Here is a 17,546-nt window from a genome sequence, read left to right as displayed (position 1 = left end):
CATACCAGGAAACAAGGTCTTCGTGTGCCAATATTATTGATCCTTTATCAGTGTGATTATGTGTACCTCATCGTCACTCGAATATAATCAAACCATAAACAATAGTGTGTGTGCGTGTGTGTGTGTGTGTGTGTGTAAACAAGTTCCTCGGGACGTCTCGGCATATTGTTGAAGTAGCTTTACTACAAGTACACAGGACAAGTAACAATGTACAACAGTTGGACGTCACCATGGTAACACCGGACCCCATCCTCGTCACCGCGGTTACGCTCGGCAACCCCACAGGATGAAATGTTCCATTTAGTACAAAAACAAAATAGATAATAAATTCAATGAAAAAAAAAAAAAAAAAACGCAAAAGAAGAAATCCAAAAGGACACATTTACAGTGTTACACATGAACACCAAGTCGTCCTCCAAGCCCGCGGCAAAGACCCACGAACGCCCTGTGGAGGGGGGGGGACCTGAACCTACACTGCTGTCGCCCCCTCACCGCGTCGCCTCTCTCTAACGGACACCTGGAAGTATTCTCTCATCCTAGTTCACTCACAGCCTGCCCTTCATCTGAACCTCCATGGACGCAATGTTTCCTGTATAAGAGCATGTTTTGGCGTGATTGGCGTCGGGTCTCTGAGCAGCGAGGCGCCCGGTTCTGAACAACACGACGGCCTTCTCCCTCGCTCTCTCTGTGATCTGGAGGACAGCAGAAGGGCTAAGGGGGGGCTGAGGGAGGAGATCTACACGCAGCGCGAGGTGGGGACCTGATCAGGGCGATCCATGTTAGTATCTCTGGAGGCCGTTCCCCGTCTGTCTGTCAGTCCGTCCGATGGAACGAGAACATGAAGGCACGGATGAATGAGAAGAGCACATGGTCGAGACTCGAGTCTGTATACGGACGCACACACGGACACAAATCCACACCGCGTTTTGAAGATTTCTATTAGATGATTTTCATATACTTCATAAAACATCACTTTCCTGGCTTTAGAGTTGATATATGTTCTCCATTCTCTGGATGTTGTCTGTACACACACGCACACACTCAAACACACACACCTCCTCAGGCACACGCATTCTTTCTCACACACGCACATACATTCTTCCTGACACACACACACACACACACACACACCTTCTCATGCACACACACACAAAGAATCACTACATAAATATATCCTTTCCTACAGGGTTCCACTGAAACAAGAGACATTCTCTACTACTGTGAGTTTACAGGGGGCAGGGGGAGAGGGCAGGGGGAGAGGGGAGGGGGAGAGGGGTTAGGGGGAGAGAGGGGGGGGGGGGGGGGAGGGGGAGAGGGGTTAGGGGGAGGGGGAGGATTTTGAAAATATAAAAAAAGAGAGCGTCCGTCCAGTCTGTAAAGTTCATTGAGGACCTTGCTCCAGGTGTGGGGGGGTGGGGGTTCACCTGGCGAGGGGGGGGGGGGGCGGGGTGTCCCTCCCTCTCTCTCTCAGGCAGGCAACGCGGCCCCAGGTGGGGGGGTCCAGCGATTGTACGTAGCGCGACTTAGCACCAGATTCTTAGCAGCTCCAGGAAGAAGAACACAAGGCGCGACACCCGACCCCTGGCCCCGCCTCTCAGGCGACACCCCTCAGGCCCCGCCCCCTCAGGCCCCACCCCCTCAGGCGACACCCCTCAGGCCCCGCCCCCTCAGGCGCGCTCCTTGCGTTTGAGCTTGGAGGACTTCTTGGCGCTGCCGTTCTTGTTGAGCAGCTTGAGGACCTTGTCCTTGTGCTCCAGGACCTTCATCATGGTCTCCCGGGCCTCCGTCACCTGGTCCATCACCAGCTTGCAGCGCTGCATGTTGCCCTGAGGGGAGCACACGGCCCCGGGCGTTAGGGGGAACGCACACCCTGACAGCGGCAAATGCTAAGTCTTAAAGCACGGATTAAGTCATAATGGAAAAAATAACTATTGCATTAAAGTTACAATAATAATAATATACGATTAGTATTAAGTCTGCTAAAGTGAGTTTGTCTGTTAAGACAGCGTGTCCAGTTGTGTGTGTGGGTGTGAGCATCCAGTTGTGTGTGTGTGGGTGTGTGAGCGTCCAGTTGTGTGTGTGGGTGTGTGAGCGTCCAGTTGTGTGTGTGGGTGTATGTGTCCAGTTGTGTGTGTGGGTGTATGTGTCCAGTTGTGTGTGTGCGGGTGTGTGTGTCCAGTTGTGTGTGTGTGGGTGTGTGTGTCCAGTTGTGTGTGTGCGTGTGTGTGTGTCCAGTTGTGTGTGTGCGTGTGTGTGTCCAGGTGTGTGTGTGTGCGTCCAGGTGTGTGTGTGTGCGTCCAGGTGTGTGTGTGTCCAGTTGTGGGTGTGTGCGTCCAGGTGTGTGAGTGTGCGTCCAGGTGTGTGTGCGTGCGTCCAGGTGTGTGTGTGTCCAGTTGTGGGTGTGTGCGTCCAGGTGTGTGAGTGTGCGTCCAGGTGTGTGTGTGTGCGTCCAGGTGTGTGTGTGTGTGTGTCCCCACCTGGATGAGCTCGTTGATGCGGTGCATGTCGTCGTCCGAGGCGGCGGCTCTCTTCTTGGGCATCAGTCCCTCCTGCAGGCCGGACAGACGGCTGTACACGTCGTGCTCCAGACTAGACTGGAGGACAGCAGCAGCACAGGGTCAGCCCCAGTGGACCGAGTGGCTACAACCACTGGTATCACAAGGACCGGGGGGGGGGGTCTACGGGGTAAGGGTCAGGTCTACAGGTGAGGGGGGGGGTCAGGTCTACAGGTGAGAGAGGGGGGTCAGCTCTACAGGTGAGAGGGGGGGGGGGGGGTCAGGTCTACAGGTGAGAGAGGGGGGGGGGGTCAGGTCTACAGGTGAGAGAGGGGGGTCAGGTCTACAGGTGAGAGAGGGGGGGTCAGCTCTACAGGTGAGAGAGGGGGGGTCAGCTCTACAGGTGAGAGAGGGGGGGTCAGCTCTACAGGTGAGAGGGGGGGGGGGGGGGTCAGGTCTACAGGTGAGAGAGGGGGGGGGGGTCAGGTCTACAGGTGAGAGAGGGGGGGGGGGTCAGGTCTACAGGTGAGAGAGGGGGGGGGGGTCAGGTCTACAGGTGAGAGGGGGGGTCAGGTCTACAGGTGAGAGGGGGGGTCAGGTCTACAGATGAGAGGGGGGGTCAGGTCTACAGATGAGAGGGGGGGTCAGGTCTACAGGTGAGAGAGGGGGGGTCAGGTCTACAGGTGAGAGAGGGGGGGTCAGGTCTACAGGTGAGAGGGGGGGGTCAGGTCTACAGGTGAGAGGGGGGGTCAGGTCTACAGGTGAGAGGGGGGGTCAGGTCTACAGGTGAGAGAGGGGGGTCAGGTCTACAGGTGAGAGAGGGGGGTCAGGTCTACAGGTGAGAGAGGGGGGTCAGGTCTACAGGTGAGAGAGGGGGGTCAGGTCTACAGGTGAGAGGGGGGGTCAGGTCTACAGATGAGAGGGGGGGTCAGGTCTTCAGGTGAGAGAGGGGGGTCAGGTCTACAGGTGAGAGGGGGGGTCAGGTCTACAGATGAGAGGGGGGGGTCAGGTCTACAGGTGAGAGAGGGGGGTCAGGTCTACAGGTGAGAGAGGGGGGTCAGGTCTACAGGTGAGAGAGGGGGGTCAGGTCTACAGGTGAGAGGGGGGGGGACAGGTCTACAGGTGGGAGGGGGGGGGGACAAGTCTACAGGTGGGATGGTCAGGTCTACAGGTCGGAGGGTCAGCTCTACAGGTGGGAGGGGGGGGGGGGTCAGGTCTACAGGTGAGGGGGGGGTCAGGTCTACAGGTGGGGGGGGGAGTCAGGTCTACAGGTGAGGGGGGGGTCAGGTCTACAGGTGAGAGGGGGGGGGGGACAGGTCTACAGGTGGGAGGGGGGGTCAGGTCTACAGGTGGGATGGTCAGGTCGGAGGGTCGGAGGGTCAGCTCTACAGGTGGGGGGGGGGGGGGGGGGGGGAGTCAGGTCTACAGGTGGGGGGGACTCACCAGCTGTCTGAGCTGTGCGGCACACAGGTGGACCTTCCAGCCCTGCGCCCTGCAGGCCACGCCCCTCTGGTTGGCCATCTCCTGCAGAGAGCCCTTCTTCTCCTCTGGGGAGACAAGAACCCATCAGGACCCGGCCCGGCCCAGACCCAGGAGTCCAGGTGGACTCCTGGAGCCCAGGTGGACTCCTGGAGCCCAGGTGGACTCCTGGAGCCCCACGGACCACGACAACAACAACACACTGCCGGTAAGACCCTCATCACAGTCCGGATGGTGCACAGAGGACACTGACCTTTGACCCGGATGTCGCTGTAGCGCTGGAAGTGGTGGTAGGCGGCCTTCCAGGGGTTTCTATAGTGACGCAGCAGAGTGACAGGGGGGCGGGGCTTCACCGGAACGTATCGCACTCCTTCCTCGTCTGGAGACACAAACACACACACATCACACACACACGTCAGCAAGATAACCCTACACATGGATAGAATAACCACATGGACTGTACCAACTGGTGAGCTGGTCCGAGCAGCACCCTCTCCCATGCAGGGGAGCGGAGGGGATGCATGCAGTAGCACGTGTTTCACCCATAGAGGGAGCCAGCCAATTCTCACTTATCTTCAAGAGTCGTTCAAATTGCATTTTATTTGCATAGCCCTGAATCACAGGTTCAGTCTCAAAGCGTGATTAGAACAAATCCTAATCACGATTGTTTTGGTCAATGTTGAAATCCCGATTATTCCAACGATTATCTTTGAGTTTGAAAACATGATGTATTTATTCAGCATGTCTCTCCCGAAAAACACTTTATAACTGAGGACTTGGTTAGGCAAATGGTCAAAAAGAAAATGTAAAAATCGAAAATAATTTAGCAATATGTATCCAAGTGTTCTGCACTTTTTCTACAACATTTAATAAAAAAACAAAACTTTTTATTCCTTTCACTCGATTATGTTCATTTTGAGATCGTTTGATGCTACAATCGAAATCGCAATCAAAATTTGATTAATCGCCCAGCCCCGTCTCCTTCCAGGGTTGATCAGGATGGCAATGTTGGGGGGGGGGGGGGGGTGTCCGGTTACTCACCCACGTACTCCCGGGGCGGGGACTCACGGCGCTCGGCGCGGCCTGTGATTGGCCGGCCCAGGCCGCGCTCCTCGTCCGTGGAGTTGGTCTCCAGCACCTCGCTCTCCTCCGTGGAGATCACGTGCTGCTGCTTGCGGGGCTTCTTACGCGGCGACGCCCCCGGGAGCAGTTCCCCGGGAGGGGGGCCGCAGAGCGACGAGGACCCGTGGCCCCCCATGCCCGACGCCCCGCTCACGTTAGGACCTGGGACCAGGGGGGGAGGCATGGGGTCACATGGGGGCTTCTACACATACACAGTACTACACCTTTAATACTAGAATATACTACATCTTTAATACTAGAATATACTACACCTTTAATACTAGGATCTATAATACTACACCTTTAATACTAGGATCTATAATACTACACCTTTAATACTAGAATATACTACACCTTTAATACTAGGATCTACAATACTACACCTTTAATACTAGGATCTATAATACTACACCTTTAATACTAGGATCTATAATACTACACCTTTAATACTAGGATCTATAATACTACACCTTTAATACTAGAATATACTACACCTTTAATACTAGGATCTACAATACTACACCTTTAATACTAGGATCTACAATACTACACCTTTAATACTAGGATCTATAATACTACACCTTTAATACTAGGATCTATAATACTACACCTTTAATACTAGGATCTACAATACTACACCTTTAATAATAGGATCTACAATACTACACCTTTAATACTAGAATATACTAGACCTTTAATACTAGGATCTATAATACTACACCTTTAATACCAGAATAAATAATACCACACCTTTAAGACCTACCATACTAGAATCTATAATACTAGACCTTTAATACTAGAACTACCAGATTAGACCTTCCACAATAGAACTTCAATGCTAGACCCAGCCCACGAGACCTTCTATGCTATACCTTCAACAGAGGACCTTCATAGTATAGTCTATAAAACCAGACCTTCAATACTAGAATCTATATTACTACACTTTAATAGGAGACCTTAAAACTAGACCTTTAACACTAGAATCTATGTTACACCTTAAATACGAGACCTTTAATACTACAACACTAGAACTTCAACACAAGACCTTTAATATTATAACACTAGACCTCCAGAGGTCAGAGGTCATTAAGTTCTATGATAAAGTCCCCGGGACCAGAGTAGGAGGAGCCAACCACCCACCAGGATGCGAGGTGTCCATAGGCTCCGCCTCCTGCTTGATCTTGACCTCGGGGCAGAGGGCGCCGGCGGCCGTGCTGCTGGCGGCCGGCTGCGTGGGCGAGGCCACCGTGTTGGCCATGGAGGCCGGCACCGGCGGCGACACGGCCATGTTGGCGGGCATCATGGCGGAGAGCACCGCCAGGGGCTGGGAGGAGGGGGGGGGAGGGGGGCCGGAGGGGGGCGGGGCCTGGGACAGGTGCTGGGCGGGGGACGACGCCACCGCCTGCTGCTGGAGCTCCGCCCCCTGCTGGGAGGGCAGGGCTTCCACCGCCGCCATGACGGGCGGCGCCATGGCAACGTGGACCTCGGCCTTGGGCTTCAGCCTGAGAGAGAGAGAGAGGTCAGAGGTCAAGGATGGAGGAGATGAAGGGTGGAGGAGATGAAGGATGGAGGAGATGGAGGGTGGAGGAGATGAAGGATGGAGGAGATGGAGGGTGGAGGAGATGAAGGATGGTCGAGAAGAAGGATAGAGGAGATGAAGAATAGAGGAGATGAAGGATGTAGGAGATGAAGGATGGAGGAGATGAAGTAGAGAAGGGGATGAAGGATGTAGGAGATGAAGGATGTAGGAGATGAAGGGTGGAGGAGATGAAGGAGATAAAGGGTGGAGGAGATAAAGGATGGAGGAGATGAAGGGAGGAGATGAAGGGAGGAGGAGATGAAGGGAGGAGGAGAGGAAGGACTTAGGGATGGATGGATGTAGGATACTGTTGTTGTAGGATGATTGACACTCACCCTGACGGCCTGGGAGACCCCGAGCCCCTCACGGAGCCCTCCAACCGGCCCGCGTTGGGCTCGCCCAACATCAGGTTCTTCCGGGCACACCTGGAACCAAGGGGGTCGTTACACGCAGTGCACAAGGACCGGAACCTCTCCTGGCCCGACCCGGACGGCCAGGCCTGACCACCCACCGCCCCCACCAGCTTCCAACGGCCGCAAACGTCCCCTGGCCCGGGTCAGACGGCCCCTGGCCCGGGTCAGACGGCCCCGGGCCCGGGTCAGACGGCCCCGGGCCCGGGTCAGACGGCCCCTCAGACCTGTACATCTCACACTCACCCTTACCCAGGTCACCTCACCGACGGGCTCTAGCCACTCATCTCTAAGCTTAAGGTCACTGGGCTAGTTGCCATCTCTTTTTCCATGCTTTAAGCTTGTAAATAAGGTGGTTATCTGGCCACATTAAAAGGCCTCTAACGGGCTTTACAGCATCGTCACGATCCCTGCTCAGGAACAAGAGACACCAAACAGGGGCCGACCTATTGTGTAACCAACTAACCAACCCTGACTGACCAAAGCACATGGCATGAGGTCCCGACGAACGCCTGTCACTCAGCACTGTACTCACCCGTCATTGGTGGGCTTCTTGCGCAGGATGCTGGGCCGGGGGGAGGAGGCTAACGTGGGGGCCCCGCCCACCCCCTGGGTGTGGGCCCCGCCCACCGCCTGGGTGTGGGCCTGCACCATGGTGGCCGCAGGCTGCGCGCCGCCGAACGTGCTGCAGATGGTGCTCGCCACGAAGCCGTCCGCCAGGACCATGCCTGAGAGACGGAGACGAGGGTTAGACGAGGAACACTACAAGCAGACAAGGGTTAGACGAGGAAGACTACAGGCAGACGAGGGTTAGACGAGGAAGACTACAGGCAGATGAGGGTTAGACGAGGAAGACTGCAGGCAGACGAGCGCGTCGCAATCTCTCGCAATGTACGAACACAACCTTAAAGATGCATTTGGGAGGATTTACCAAAGGTCAGATCGGATTTACCTTCACCTCACCATCTTGTGGTGAGGTGGCAGATTACACCCAACTGATCAAGTAGTGTGTAATCGTTTAGTGCTTTAATCTCCGTGTCTAATGAATAAGCACAATTTCCCTTGTTCAGCCCTTCGGATTAGAGTGTTGCGTGAAGAGTGCAATATAAATAACGTTTCATTGATTGACCGACAGACAATTAATGTCACAGGAGAGCTAACAAAAATGGTGCCAAATACTCCCTTCAAAGGCTGTTTCTGATTGGCCAGAATTGCGGGTCAACCATTTCCCCCGCTGTGTTCCTAACCACGTGTGTGACCTCCTGGTGCCTCACTCCTAGTGCTCCCAGTGCTCCCAGTGCGTGCGGTACTGGTCTGTGGTGGTGGAGCTCTCACCGGGCTTGGCGTCCATCGGCTGCTGGTTCTGCTGGGCGGTGAGGGCCCCCTGCTGGAGGCCCTGGGCGGTGGTGATGGAGGCCCCCGCGTGCAGCCCCTGCACCCCCATGGGGCTGGGCTGGAGCCCCTGGGCCGTGAGGGCCCCCGGCTGCAGGCCCTGGGGCCCGATCTGGGGCGACTGCAGGCCGATGCGGTCCACCGCCATCAGCTGCATGGGGTTGAGGTGGACCGTGGTGGCCACGCCCACACCGGCGGGGGACGGCAGGGCGGAGCTAGGGGCCTGCGGGGTCACTGGGGATGGACAGGTCAAAGGTCAGATCGGGGTGGACAGGTCACCGCTTTTATTGCCCCAACGACCTGTCTCTGTACTGTCTAACCCCTACCTGCTCCTTAACGACCTGTCTCTGTACTGTCTAACCCCTACCTGCTCCTTAATGACCTGTCTCTGTACTGTCTAACCCCTGCCTGCTCCTTAATGACCTGTCTCTGTACTGTCTAACCCCTACCTGCTCCTTAATGACCTGTCTCTGTACTGTCTAACCCCTACCTGCTCCTTAATGACCTGTCTCTGTACTGTCTAACCCCTACCTGCTCCTTAACGACCTGTCTCTGTACTGTCTAACCCCTACCTGCTCCTTAATGACCTGTCTCTGTACTGTCTAACCCCTACCTGCTCCTTAATGACCCGTCTCTGTACTGTCTAACCCCTACCTGCTCCTTAATGACCTGTCTCTGTATTCGCTCCAAGGCTCTTTGGATATAAACCCCTGCCAGATGACCAGATGTTAAGTAGTGAGAGGAGGGTGCTGGGGCATCACGGGGGTACGTTCTCACCTGGGTACTGGCGCAGGGTGGGCACGGAGCTGGTGATGGGGGTGTAGGTGTGGTACGGGGAAGAGGGGTAGGCGGGCAGGAAGTACTGGAACTGAACCGGAACCGATGACCTGCAGGAGGAGGGCGTTGAACAGAGACGGTCGGGTTAGAACAGAGAGGAACCACGGGCAGGAGTAGCAGCACAAGTTACACAAGACATGGGTATGAACCTTCATTCTGATTGGCTTCCCGTCCGGCCGAACTACGCCCCCTAGCTGTTGTGAAATCCCTGTAAACCTTTATATTGTTTATTAATAATTCCTAAACAGCTCCGCCTCCTTCTTCACCACCCCCCCCACTCCCCACCTGTTGTCGCTGCGGGCCTCCATGGTGACGGCGCTGGGGGAGGATCTGTGCCCCGGGATGGGGATGAGGTTGGTTCTCTCCCCGGTGTAGTCCGGCTGCACGCGGGGCGACGTGTGGGCGACGGGCTGGGGGACCACCTTGGCTGAGGAGACACACACACACACACACACACACACACACACACACACACACCAGATCCCGATGGTGAGGCAACACTTTTATATCCATGGGGAGATAGATATAAAGTTTTATTTATAGATAAATAATACCGTTTACATCATGCAAGAGAGATTATCTAATGCAAACACTGTTTACATCATGTTTGAGACATTATCTACGACAAACACTGTTTATATAATCTATTAGTCAATATCACTGCACGATAACTGTTTATATCATGTGTTGGTCTTGTATAGCTCGTTATCAGTCATCCCCGCAATGAAAGCAACACTCTTTATAGCCTCTGGTAAAGCCATTTCCTCTTTAGAACCACACAGTGGGTATGATTGGACTAAAAATATTCTCTCTCTCAATCGTCCTTCAAGCCCTCAGAATGGGGTTTTTGTATCTTGACCCATTTATAGAACTCTATTCAAGTTAACAGAAACAGTTTGCCTCCTGGTTGTATTTGGACCAGGAAGTGAAACCATCACCAACTCCTCTCTGTAAGTCTATGGTACCATGTGTGACGTGTGACCTGGGAGGTAGAACCACTCACCGACTGGGATGGCGGAGGTGGTGGCCGCCGTGGCGTGGGAGGAGTGGGACGCCATCGTCATGGTTACGATGGTGTTGCTGGTCATCTGGGAGTGTGGGGCTGGAGGGGCGACAGGGAGAGTGATGGATCGGTCAGGCTACATCGTTTGTTGACCGAACGGGGTGTTCTCAACTTGGACACAACCTCTTCTCATGGTTACTAATATTGACTATTGAACTGAATGCATGGATTAATTAATTAATGCATTTTATTGGTCTTAACCATAAAGGTAGGGGCAGAAGCTTCAGTTTTTATCAAGCCCCGCCCCCTTCTCACATTAAGAGTAACAAACAAATGTCATACATACAGTGTGTTTACATGCATACACTTACTAACATACAATCATACACGCCTACATATACCCAAAAGGGTCAATACTTATATCAGGTACATTTCCACCATAAGATGGAAGATATCCTTAATGAGCCTGAACTGGGTTTTCATGATCAGTCGATATTTTCATTTCATTGCGGTTAACTTTAACGGGGCTCGGCCGCCCAGCCCCAGTGTGACGGAGGGCGTACCCATGGTGGTGGTGGATGGCACGGCGTTGGTGGCCACGATGGGGGCCACCGTAGCAGCAGCCATCGGGGTCATGGTGCTGAAGATGGACTTCTGCAGAGACGAACCAGAGACATCGTGTAAGAGCAAGAACCAGTCACCCAAATGGAACAGACCCTGAACGACCCGTCGGTGGTGACGTAACATCGCAACTGAGGTGCTTGCATGGAGCATTAGAATGCTTCGGAAAACTTAACAAGTTTACAGCAAAAGCTAGCAATGTGCTGGGATTTTGCTAGCAGTATGCTAGTTAGCAGAAGTTAGTATCAGCTGATAGATTGAGAATATTCTGAATAGAGAGATGACGGAACAAAACGTTCAGGAGGTTCATCCTGTTCCAGGTCTGACCTCGGTTGTGGCCTGTGTGAGGTGTTCACATCTGACCCGGGTCATGCCTTGTCCCATTCCTACCCGGGTCATGCCTTGTCCCATTCCTACCCGGGTCATGCCTTGTCCCATTCCTACCCGGGTCATGCCTTGTCCCAGTCCTACCCGGGTCATGCCTTGTCCCAGTCCTACCCGGGTCATGCCTTGTCCCAGTCCTACCCGGGTCATGCCTTGTCCCAGTCCTACCCGGGTCATGCCTTGTCCCAGTCCTACCCGGGTCATGCCTTGGCCCAGTCCTACCCGGGTCATGCCTTGTCCCAGTCCTACCCGGGTCAGGGTGTGTCCCAGTCCTACCCGGGTCATGCCGTGTCCCAGTCCTACCCGGGTCATGCCGTGTCCCAGTCCTACCCGGGTCATGCCTTGTCCCAGTCCTACCCGGGTCATGCCTTGTCCCAGTCCTACCTGGGTCAGGGCGTGTCCCAGTCCTACCCGGGTCAGGGCGTGTCCCAGTCCTACCCGGGTCATGCCTTGTCCCAGTCCTACCCGGGTCATGCCTTGTCCCAGTCCTACCTGGGTCATGCCTTGTCCCAGTCCTACCTGGGTCAGGGCGTGTCCCAGTCCTACCCGGGTCAGGGCGTGTCCCAGTCCTACCTGGGTCAGGCCGTGTCCCAGACCTACCTGGGTCATGCCGTGTCCCAGTCCTACCTGGGTCAGGGCGTGTCCCAGTCCTACCTGGGTCAGGGCGTGTCCCAGTCCTACCTGGGTCAGGGCGTGTCCCAGTCCTACCTGGGTCAGGGCGTGTCCCAGTCCTACCTGGGTCAGGGCGTGGGGCTGCTGGGGCTTGGATCCTCCGAGGGCGGGGTGCGAGGGCAGGGTGATGCGGGTGGTGGCGTCGCGGGACGCCTGCGGCCGCTGGATGCTGATGGTGGCGGGGGGAGGGTGGATGGTCAGGCCGGCCCGTCTGGGGAGGGGGGAACGCGAGGGACTTCAGGGTGGTTCTGGTATTGACTATGTACACTAAATAATCTCTCCTCAGTCAAACGTATTGAATTTGAAAACCCACCTTTAGGAAAGTTAAGTAAATTGGAAGAGTAATATTCCAGTTTGTTAGATCTCATCCCCATTTTGCTCACTGAACTAAGAAAATGCCCACGTCAACAATGGTGTTAACATAAACAATGGAAATGGATGTCAACACATCATTCATATTGAATCTCCCTTCTTCCCCTCCCAGAACGTTTTGTGCTGGGGAGAGTGGAGAACCAGGGTCCAGCAGGGAGCCGTCCGCCCAGGGGTACGTACCCGTGAACCATGTCAGCCGCTTGGGTCACGGCGGGGTTGATGACCGGGGACTGGGTCCTGCTGGCCGAGATGGGGGCGACCACGGTGGGCAGCACGGCCGTCGTCGTGGTGATGGGGGGGCGGGTCTGTGGGGACAGAGGCGGTGTCACGGTCACAGAGCTGCTGTCGCTATCTGACTGTACCTCCTGGTACCATGGTAACAGAGCTGCTGACGCCGTCCGACTGTACCTCCTGGTACCATAGTAACAGAGCACTGTACCTCCTGGTACCATGGCAACAGAGCACTGTACCTCCTGGTACCATGGCAACAGAGCACTGTACCTCCTGGTACCATGGCAACAGAGCACTGTACCTCCTGGTACCGTGGCAACAGAGCACTGTACCTCCTGGTACCGTGGCAACAGAGCACTGTACCTCCTGGTACCATGGCAACAGAGCACTGTACCTCCTGGTACCATGGCAACAGAGCACTGTACCTTCTGGTACCGTGGCAACAGAGCACTGTACCTCCTGCTACCATGGCAACAGAGCACTGTACCTCCTGGTACCATGGTAACAGAGCGCTGTACCTCCTGGTACCATGGCAACAGAGCACTGTACCTCCTGGTACCATGGCAACAGAGCACTGTACCTCCTGGTACCGTGGCAACAGAGCACTGTACCTCCTGCTACCATGGCAACAGAGCACTGTACCTCCTGGTACCATGGTAACAGAGCGCTGTACCTCCTGGTACCATGGCAACAGAGCACTGTACCTCCTGGTACCAGAGCCGTCAACAGACTTATTCTGCATCATTGCTTTCGTGAAGCAGTTTGTGTTGGGTTCACAGTATGGTTATGCATTCATGTTGGAGTTGGTTGAGCTTCTACTGGGAGTATGGAAGCACCATACCCTGATGGTATCGAGGTGGATGATGTGCGGCACGTTGCCCTGGCCGGAGTTGGTTCCGGTCGTGGGCCGCAGGACCGTCTTGGGGCCGGACATGGCCGCGGCTGCAGCCGCACCTGGACGAACACAGGAGGCACACGGCCACATCAGAGACATGGGGACTACGAGACCAGCAATGAGAGCTACAATAATAACTCAAATAACCAAGAGAACTACAAGCAGAACGAGGACTACATTAACCATAACAACCACGAGAACCACATTAGGCACAAGAACTACAAGCCCAGCAAGAACTACATTAACCATAACGACAATAAAAACCAATATACATCAAACACAAGAACTTCAGCCCATTAAACATATGAAATATATTAACCAAAAGGCAGTAAGAGAACCACAAGGATCAACTACAGCAGGATGGATCCCAATGTTGAGGCAACCTTACTTAAGGTAAGGTTGAGTGTGCCCGGCTAACCCGAGGTCAGTTTGCGGTGTGGTGTGAGGTGGTCATAAGGCCACTCCTACCGCGGGGGAGGTGGGAGCCAAAGGTCTGAGGGGGCACGGCCGAGGTCCCGATCTGCACCGGCGCGCCACTGCGGATGATCTGGATGTTGGCCGACATCAGCTGGTGGAGGTTACCGGAGTGGCCCTGGGGGGAGAACACCAGGCGGTCGGCGAACAGGCAGACACACCCAGAACCACAGGCCTCACCCGCTCCTCAGGGGGAACCGTCACACGGTGGAACACGCTTTGTTCTACTAGAAGCGAGCGCTGAGAGTCTCGAGAGACATTGCGGGCGACTCCGTTTCAACTCCGTCAAGTCCCGAGCTGCTTCAGAAGACGTTACGAGATCCCTGAGAGGTCCCTGAATCACTTCCTGGACCAGCACCCGAGTGCTTCCTCTTCCAATGGGCATGTTTGCTTCACTCTAGCTGTCAAATATTTCTCGGTGAGTATCCCTGCACTTTCCGTTGTTTTTGCATTTTTATAAATAAAGTTTGACTGGTTGATGAAGAGTAGGAGTATAAAGCACCCGCTGCCGGACAGGCTCACCTGTTGGCCGCTGATGGTTGCCACGGGGATGGAGGGGGTGGGAGTGATGCTGCTCTCCATGGTGACGGTGAGGTTGCTAGGCACCTTCGAGGGCGTGGCGTGGTGGGTCTGGTTGGAGGCGGGGGCCGGGGCGATGAGGCGGCTGGGCATGGGGGGCTTGAGCTGCAGAAGGACACACAGGGACACGATGACCCCGTCACCCAGCACGTGCTCTATCCAAAGCTACGCATTACGTTGGTTATATGATACAAGGACAACTTGTTAGTGACGGACTGAGTTGAACTGAGCTGAACTCTGATTTACTAGCACAAGAACAACGTTACAAGTCACACTGAACAGGTGCCATAGAGCGCCCCCTAGTGCATGGGAATAACAATGCATGCTGTTGACTATCCATTCCATCCACAACACTACGGCCACTGAATTTGTTTTTAAATAGATGTCATCACGGGGCAGCTGGGCATCAGGCTCATGGTTTCCTACCGGTGGTCCGCAGAGATAAGCGATCGAACCCTGTACCATTCGGCTTGGGTTGACCACCATCACCATCCCACATAATGATGCTTACTAAGCACAGACACTAAGGTGACCAGCGGAGGGGGGCCCTACCTTCACCGGCCCCTCGCCCAGGCTGGGGGGGCGGCCCTGGGGCAGGTGGACGGGGGCGGCGGACACCGTCACCGGGGTGCCCGGCTGGGTGGGGACGGGCTGGGGGGCAGTTTGGGGCGGGCCGTGCGTCTGCACCTGGGGGTAGGGTCGCACCACCACCGTCTCCTGCTTGTCGTCCCGGAAGGCCAGCGACGCCCCTCCCCCGCCGGGGGGGTGGTCTTGGGGGGCATGGTCTCCGTCGCGGCCGCTGTCGTGGTCGCCGCCGGCTAAAGGCGAGAAAACAACACGTGAAAGGCGGCACTTGACAGGCACAGAGCTGAGAGAGAAACAGCTGATTGTAACCTATGAGGGGATTAACGCATTCATTGTATGATGCACATCCTGGCACTTCATTTAGACACTTATTGTATATCCTTGCAATTAAAAATAGTACTTAGGATTATGTAGCATCTTATCCTATCTATCCGTTTTATACAGGGAATGGGTTAACCTAGCGATTGTTGGTGCTTGGCAGTTGGTTCTTTGAACATCCTTAATGTACCGACAGCAATACATTTTTGTTTCTTCTGACAAATTTACTTATTATAAGTCGCTTTGGATAAAAGCTAAATGCCCTAAATGTAAATGTCAATGACGGGGTTCCTACCTTGTTGGCCTTGCTGGTTCACGGAGACCAGGTTTCCCCCACCTGGGATCTGGGTGCCTCCGGTGGAGCCCGGCATGCCGTGTCTGGGGAACTGCTGGGAGCTCATCTCTTAAGTCGGTTAGGATCTAGAAAATACACGTCGATCGTTAACATCGACACCGTTTCTAACTTTCATTTAAGTTAAAGACGACCACAGAAGCTTACGGACAAACGGTCCTCGTTAACAGAAACTACAAGCTCTTTCAAACTACCGAATCGATATATTCGCAACATCATATTTTCTAACGGATTGATCGCCAGCTTTTCGAGCCAACGTGTGAAGCCAGACTGCAAGACGGACTGCATTTTGTTAGATTCACACCCCGAGATGTTCCCTCGGTTGTCGCTAGCCATGCCCAACAGCAACTCAAATGGAAGACACAGCGATTCATCCAACTCCGTTTAAACCCCCGCTGTTAGTCCGGATCCAGAGTGGATCATACGGGTCGTCGCTGCGCGGTGTAAAGGGGATCCTGGCCGTCAATACATTCAAGTGCTGATCTGTGTAATGCTACACATCGATAATGACCGTCAGACAATCGACAAAGTAAAGACACACACACACACACACACACACACACACACACACACACACACCCTCGGCGTCGCTCACTGCAAACGCCCTCTAAAGCCACAACACTGTCAATAACGATGCTGAATGATAAGAGTGTGATATTAGTGCAGGTGAACCCTGCTCGGTGTTATCTGGAGGATAATAGTGTGAAATCAGTGCAGGGAGACCCTGCTCTAGGTTAGCTCGTTAGCATGCGAGCTAACGCTAGGCTCGCTAAACACCGCCGGTTTCAAACGCGTTTTAAACTCTACCCACAATCAAGGGGCTGACGCCCAACACACGCTACGCATTAACGCGGGTTCACACTCTGCACGCATTGTACCTTTTGGTGGAGAAATCGGGGCCGAAGTTGCTTTTTTAAGTCTCAATGTTTTTCCATTCGTCTTTTCTCTTTTTTTCCGTACTATGTAAGCCGGAAGAGTAATCAGGAAGTAACAACCCCCCCCAGTTGAAATCAACCAATGAGAGCGCATCTTCGCGTGGCTTCGACCAATCGGTAGGCCGGTGGGAGCTTGGCCCCGCCATCGAGTCGTCAACTCACAACCGCGGGCAGCAGGAGAAGAATGGAACAGCTACTCTACATGTAAATAACTCCTTTATTCAAAACACCAGATTGATCTCATGTGCTTTTATGGATTATATATGTCACATGAGAAGAACCGCCTCCATATGAAACACACGTTTGAATCCTCTATAAAGTGGAGGATCGTAAATGGACTGCATTTGTATAGTGATTTTCTAACCAGTGGCCACTCAAAGCGCTTTACAACATTTCCCAACATTCACCCATTCATGCACACATTCACACAGCGACGGTGGTGTCGACTACGCATGGCGACAGCCAGCTCGTCGGTAGCACTGAGGGTTAGGTGTCTTGCTCTGGGACAACTCCACACTCTGCTAGGAGGTGCCGGGGATCGAACCAGCAACCTCCCGGTTAGCAGCCAACCAGCTCTACCTTCTGAGCCACATGCCACCCGTTTGTCAAAGCTGAGAGCAGTTAGAGCATGGTTCCTCAACTGGGGCGCTGGGAACGTGATGTATTTTTTGGGGGGTTATATGCATGGTTTTCAAATCTTTTTGGTGCAAAAATAGGCTACCTGAAAGTGTAACAGTGTAACAGTGGTCATACAGTGCGGTTCGGTCCTGCTCACGCCCGGACTCCCGTTACATAAGCTATCGTCATGATC

At 54.1% G+C, this 17,546-nt stretch overlaps 1 protein-coding gene across 1 annotated transcript; it reads right to left on the bottom strand.

Moving 5' to 3' along the window:
• Positions 1–163: 163 nt before the first annotated feature.
• Positions 164–17,421, bottom strand: sap130a (Sin3A-associated protein a). Its single transcript, XM_060067221.1, has 21 exons — positions 16,679–17,421; positions 15,744–15,868; positions 15,098–15,363; positions 14,489–14,650; positions 13,961–14,084; positions 13,439–13,551; positions 12,547–12,671; positions 12,058–12,205; positions 10,881–10,971; positions 10,318–10,416; positions 9,600–9,741; positions 9,255–9,364; positions 8,421–8,711; positions 7,621–7,813; positions 7,011–7,100; positions 6,237–6,598; positions 5,016–5,258; positions 4,228–4,353; positions 3,939–4,042; positions 2,478–2,594; positions 164–1,826 (listed from the first exon to the last, which is right to left on the bottom strand). The coding sequence occupies exons 2-21, from the start codon at positions 15,847–15,849 to the stop codon at positions 1,668–1,670; spliced, it is 3,171 nt and encodes a 1,056-aa protein (XP_059923204.1). The 5' UTR covers positions 15,850–15,868; positions 16,679–17,421; the 3' UTR covers positions 164–1,667.
• Between the last annotated feature and the right edge of the window lie 125 nt (positions 17,422–17,546).

Source organism: Gadus macrocephalus, chromosome 12 (assembly GCF_031168955.1).
Source record: "Gadus macrocephalus chromosome 12, ASM3116895v1".
NCBI classification, from domain to species: Eukaryota; Metazoa; Chordata; class Actinopteri; order Gadiformes; family Gadidae; genus Gadus; species Gadus macrocephalus.
Note: the sequence above shows the minus strand (reverse complement) of the source record. Positions and strands in the feature narration are given on the sequence as shown.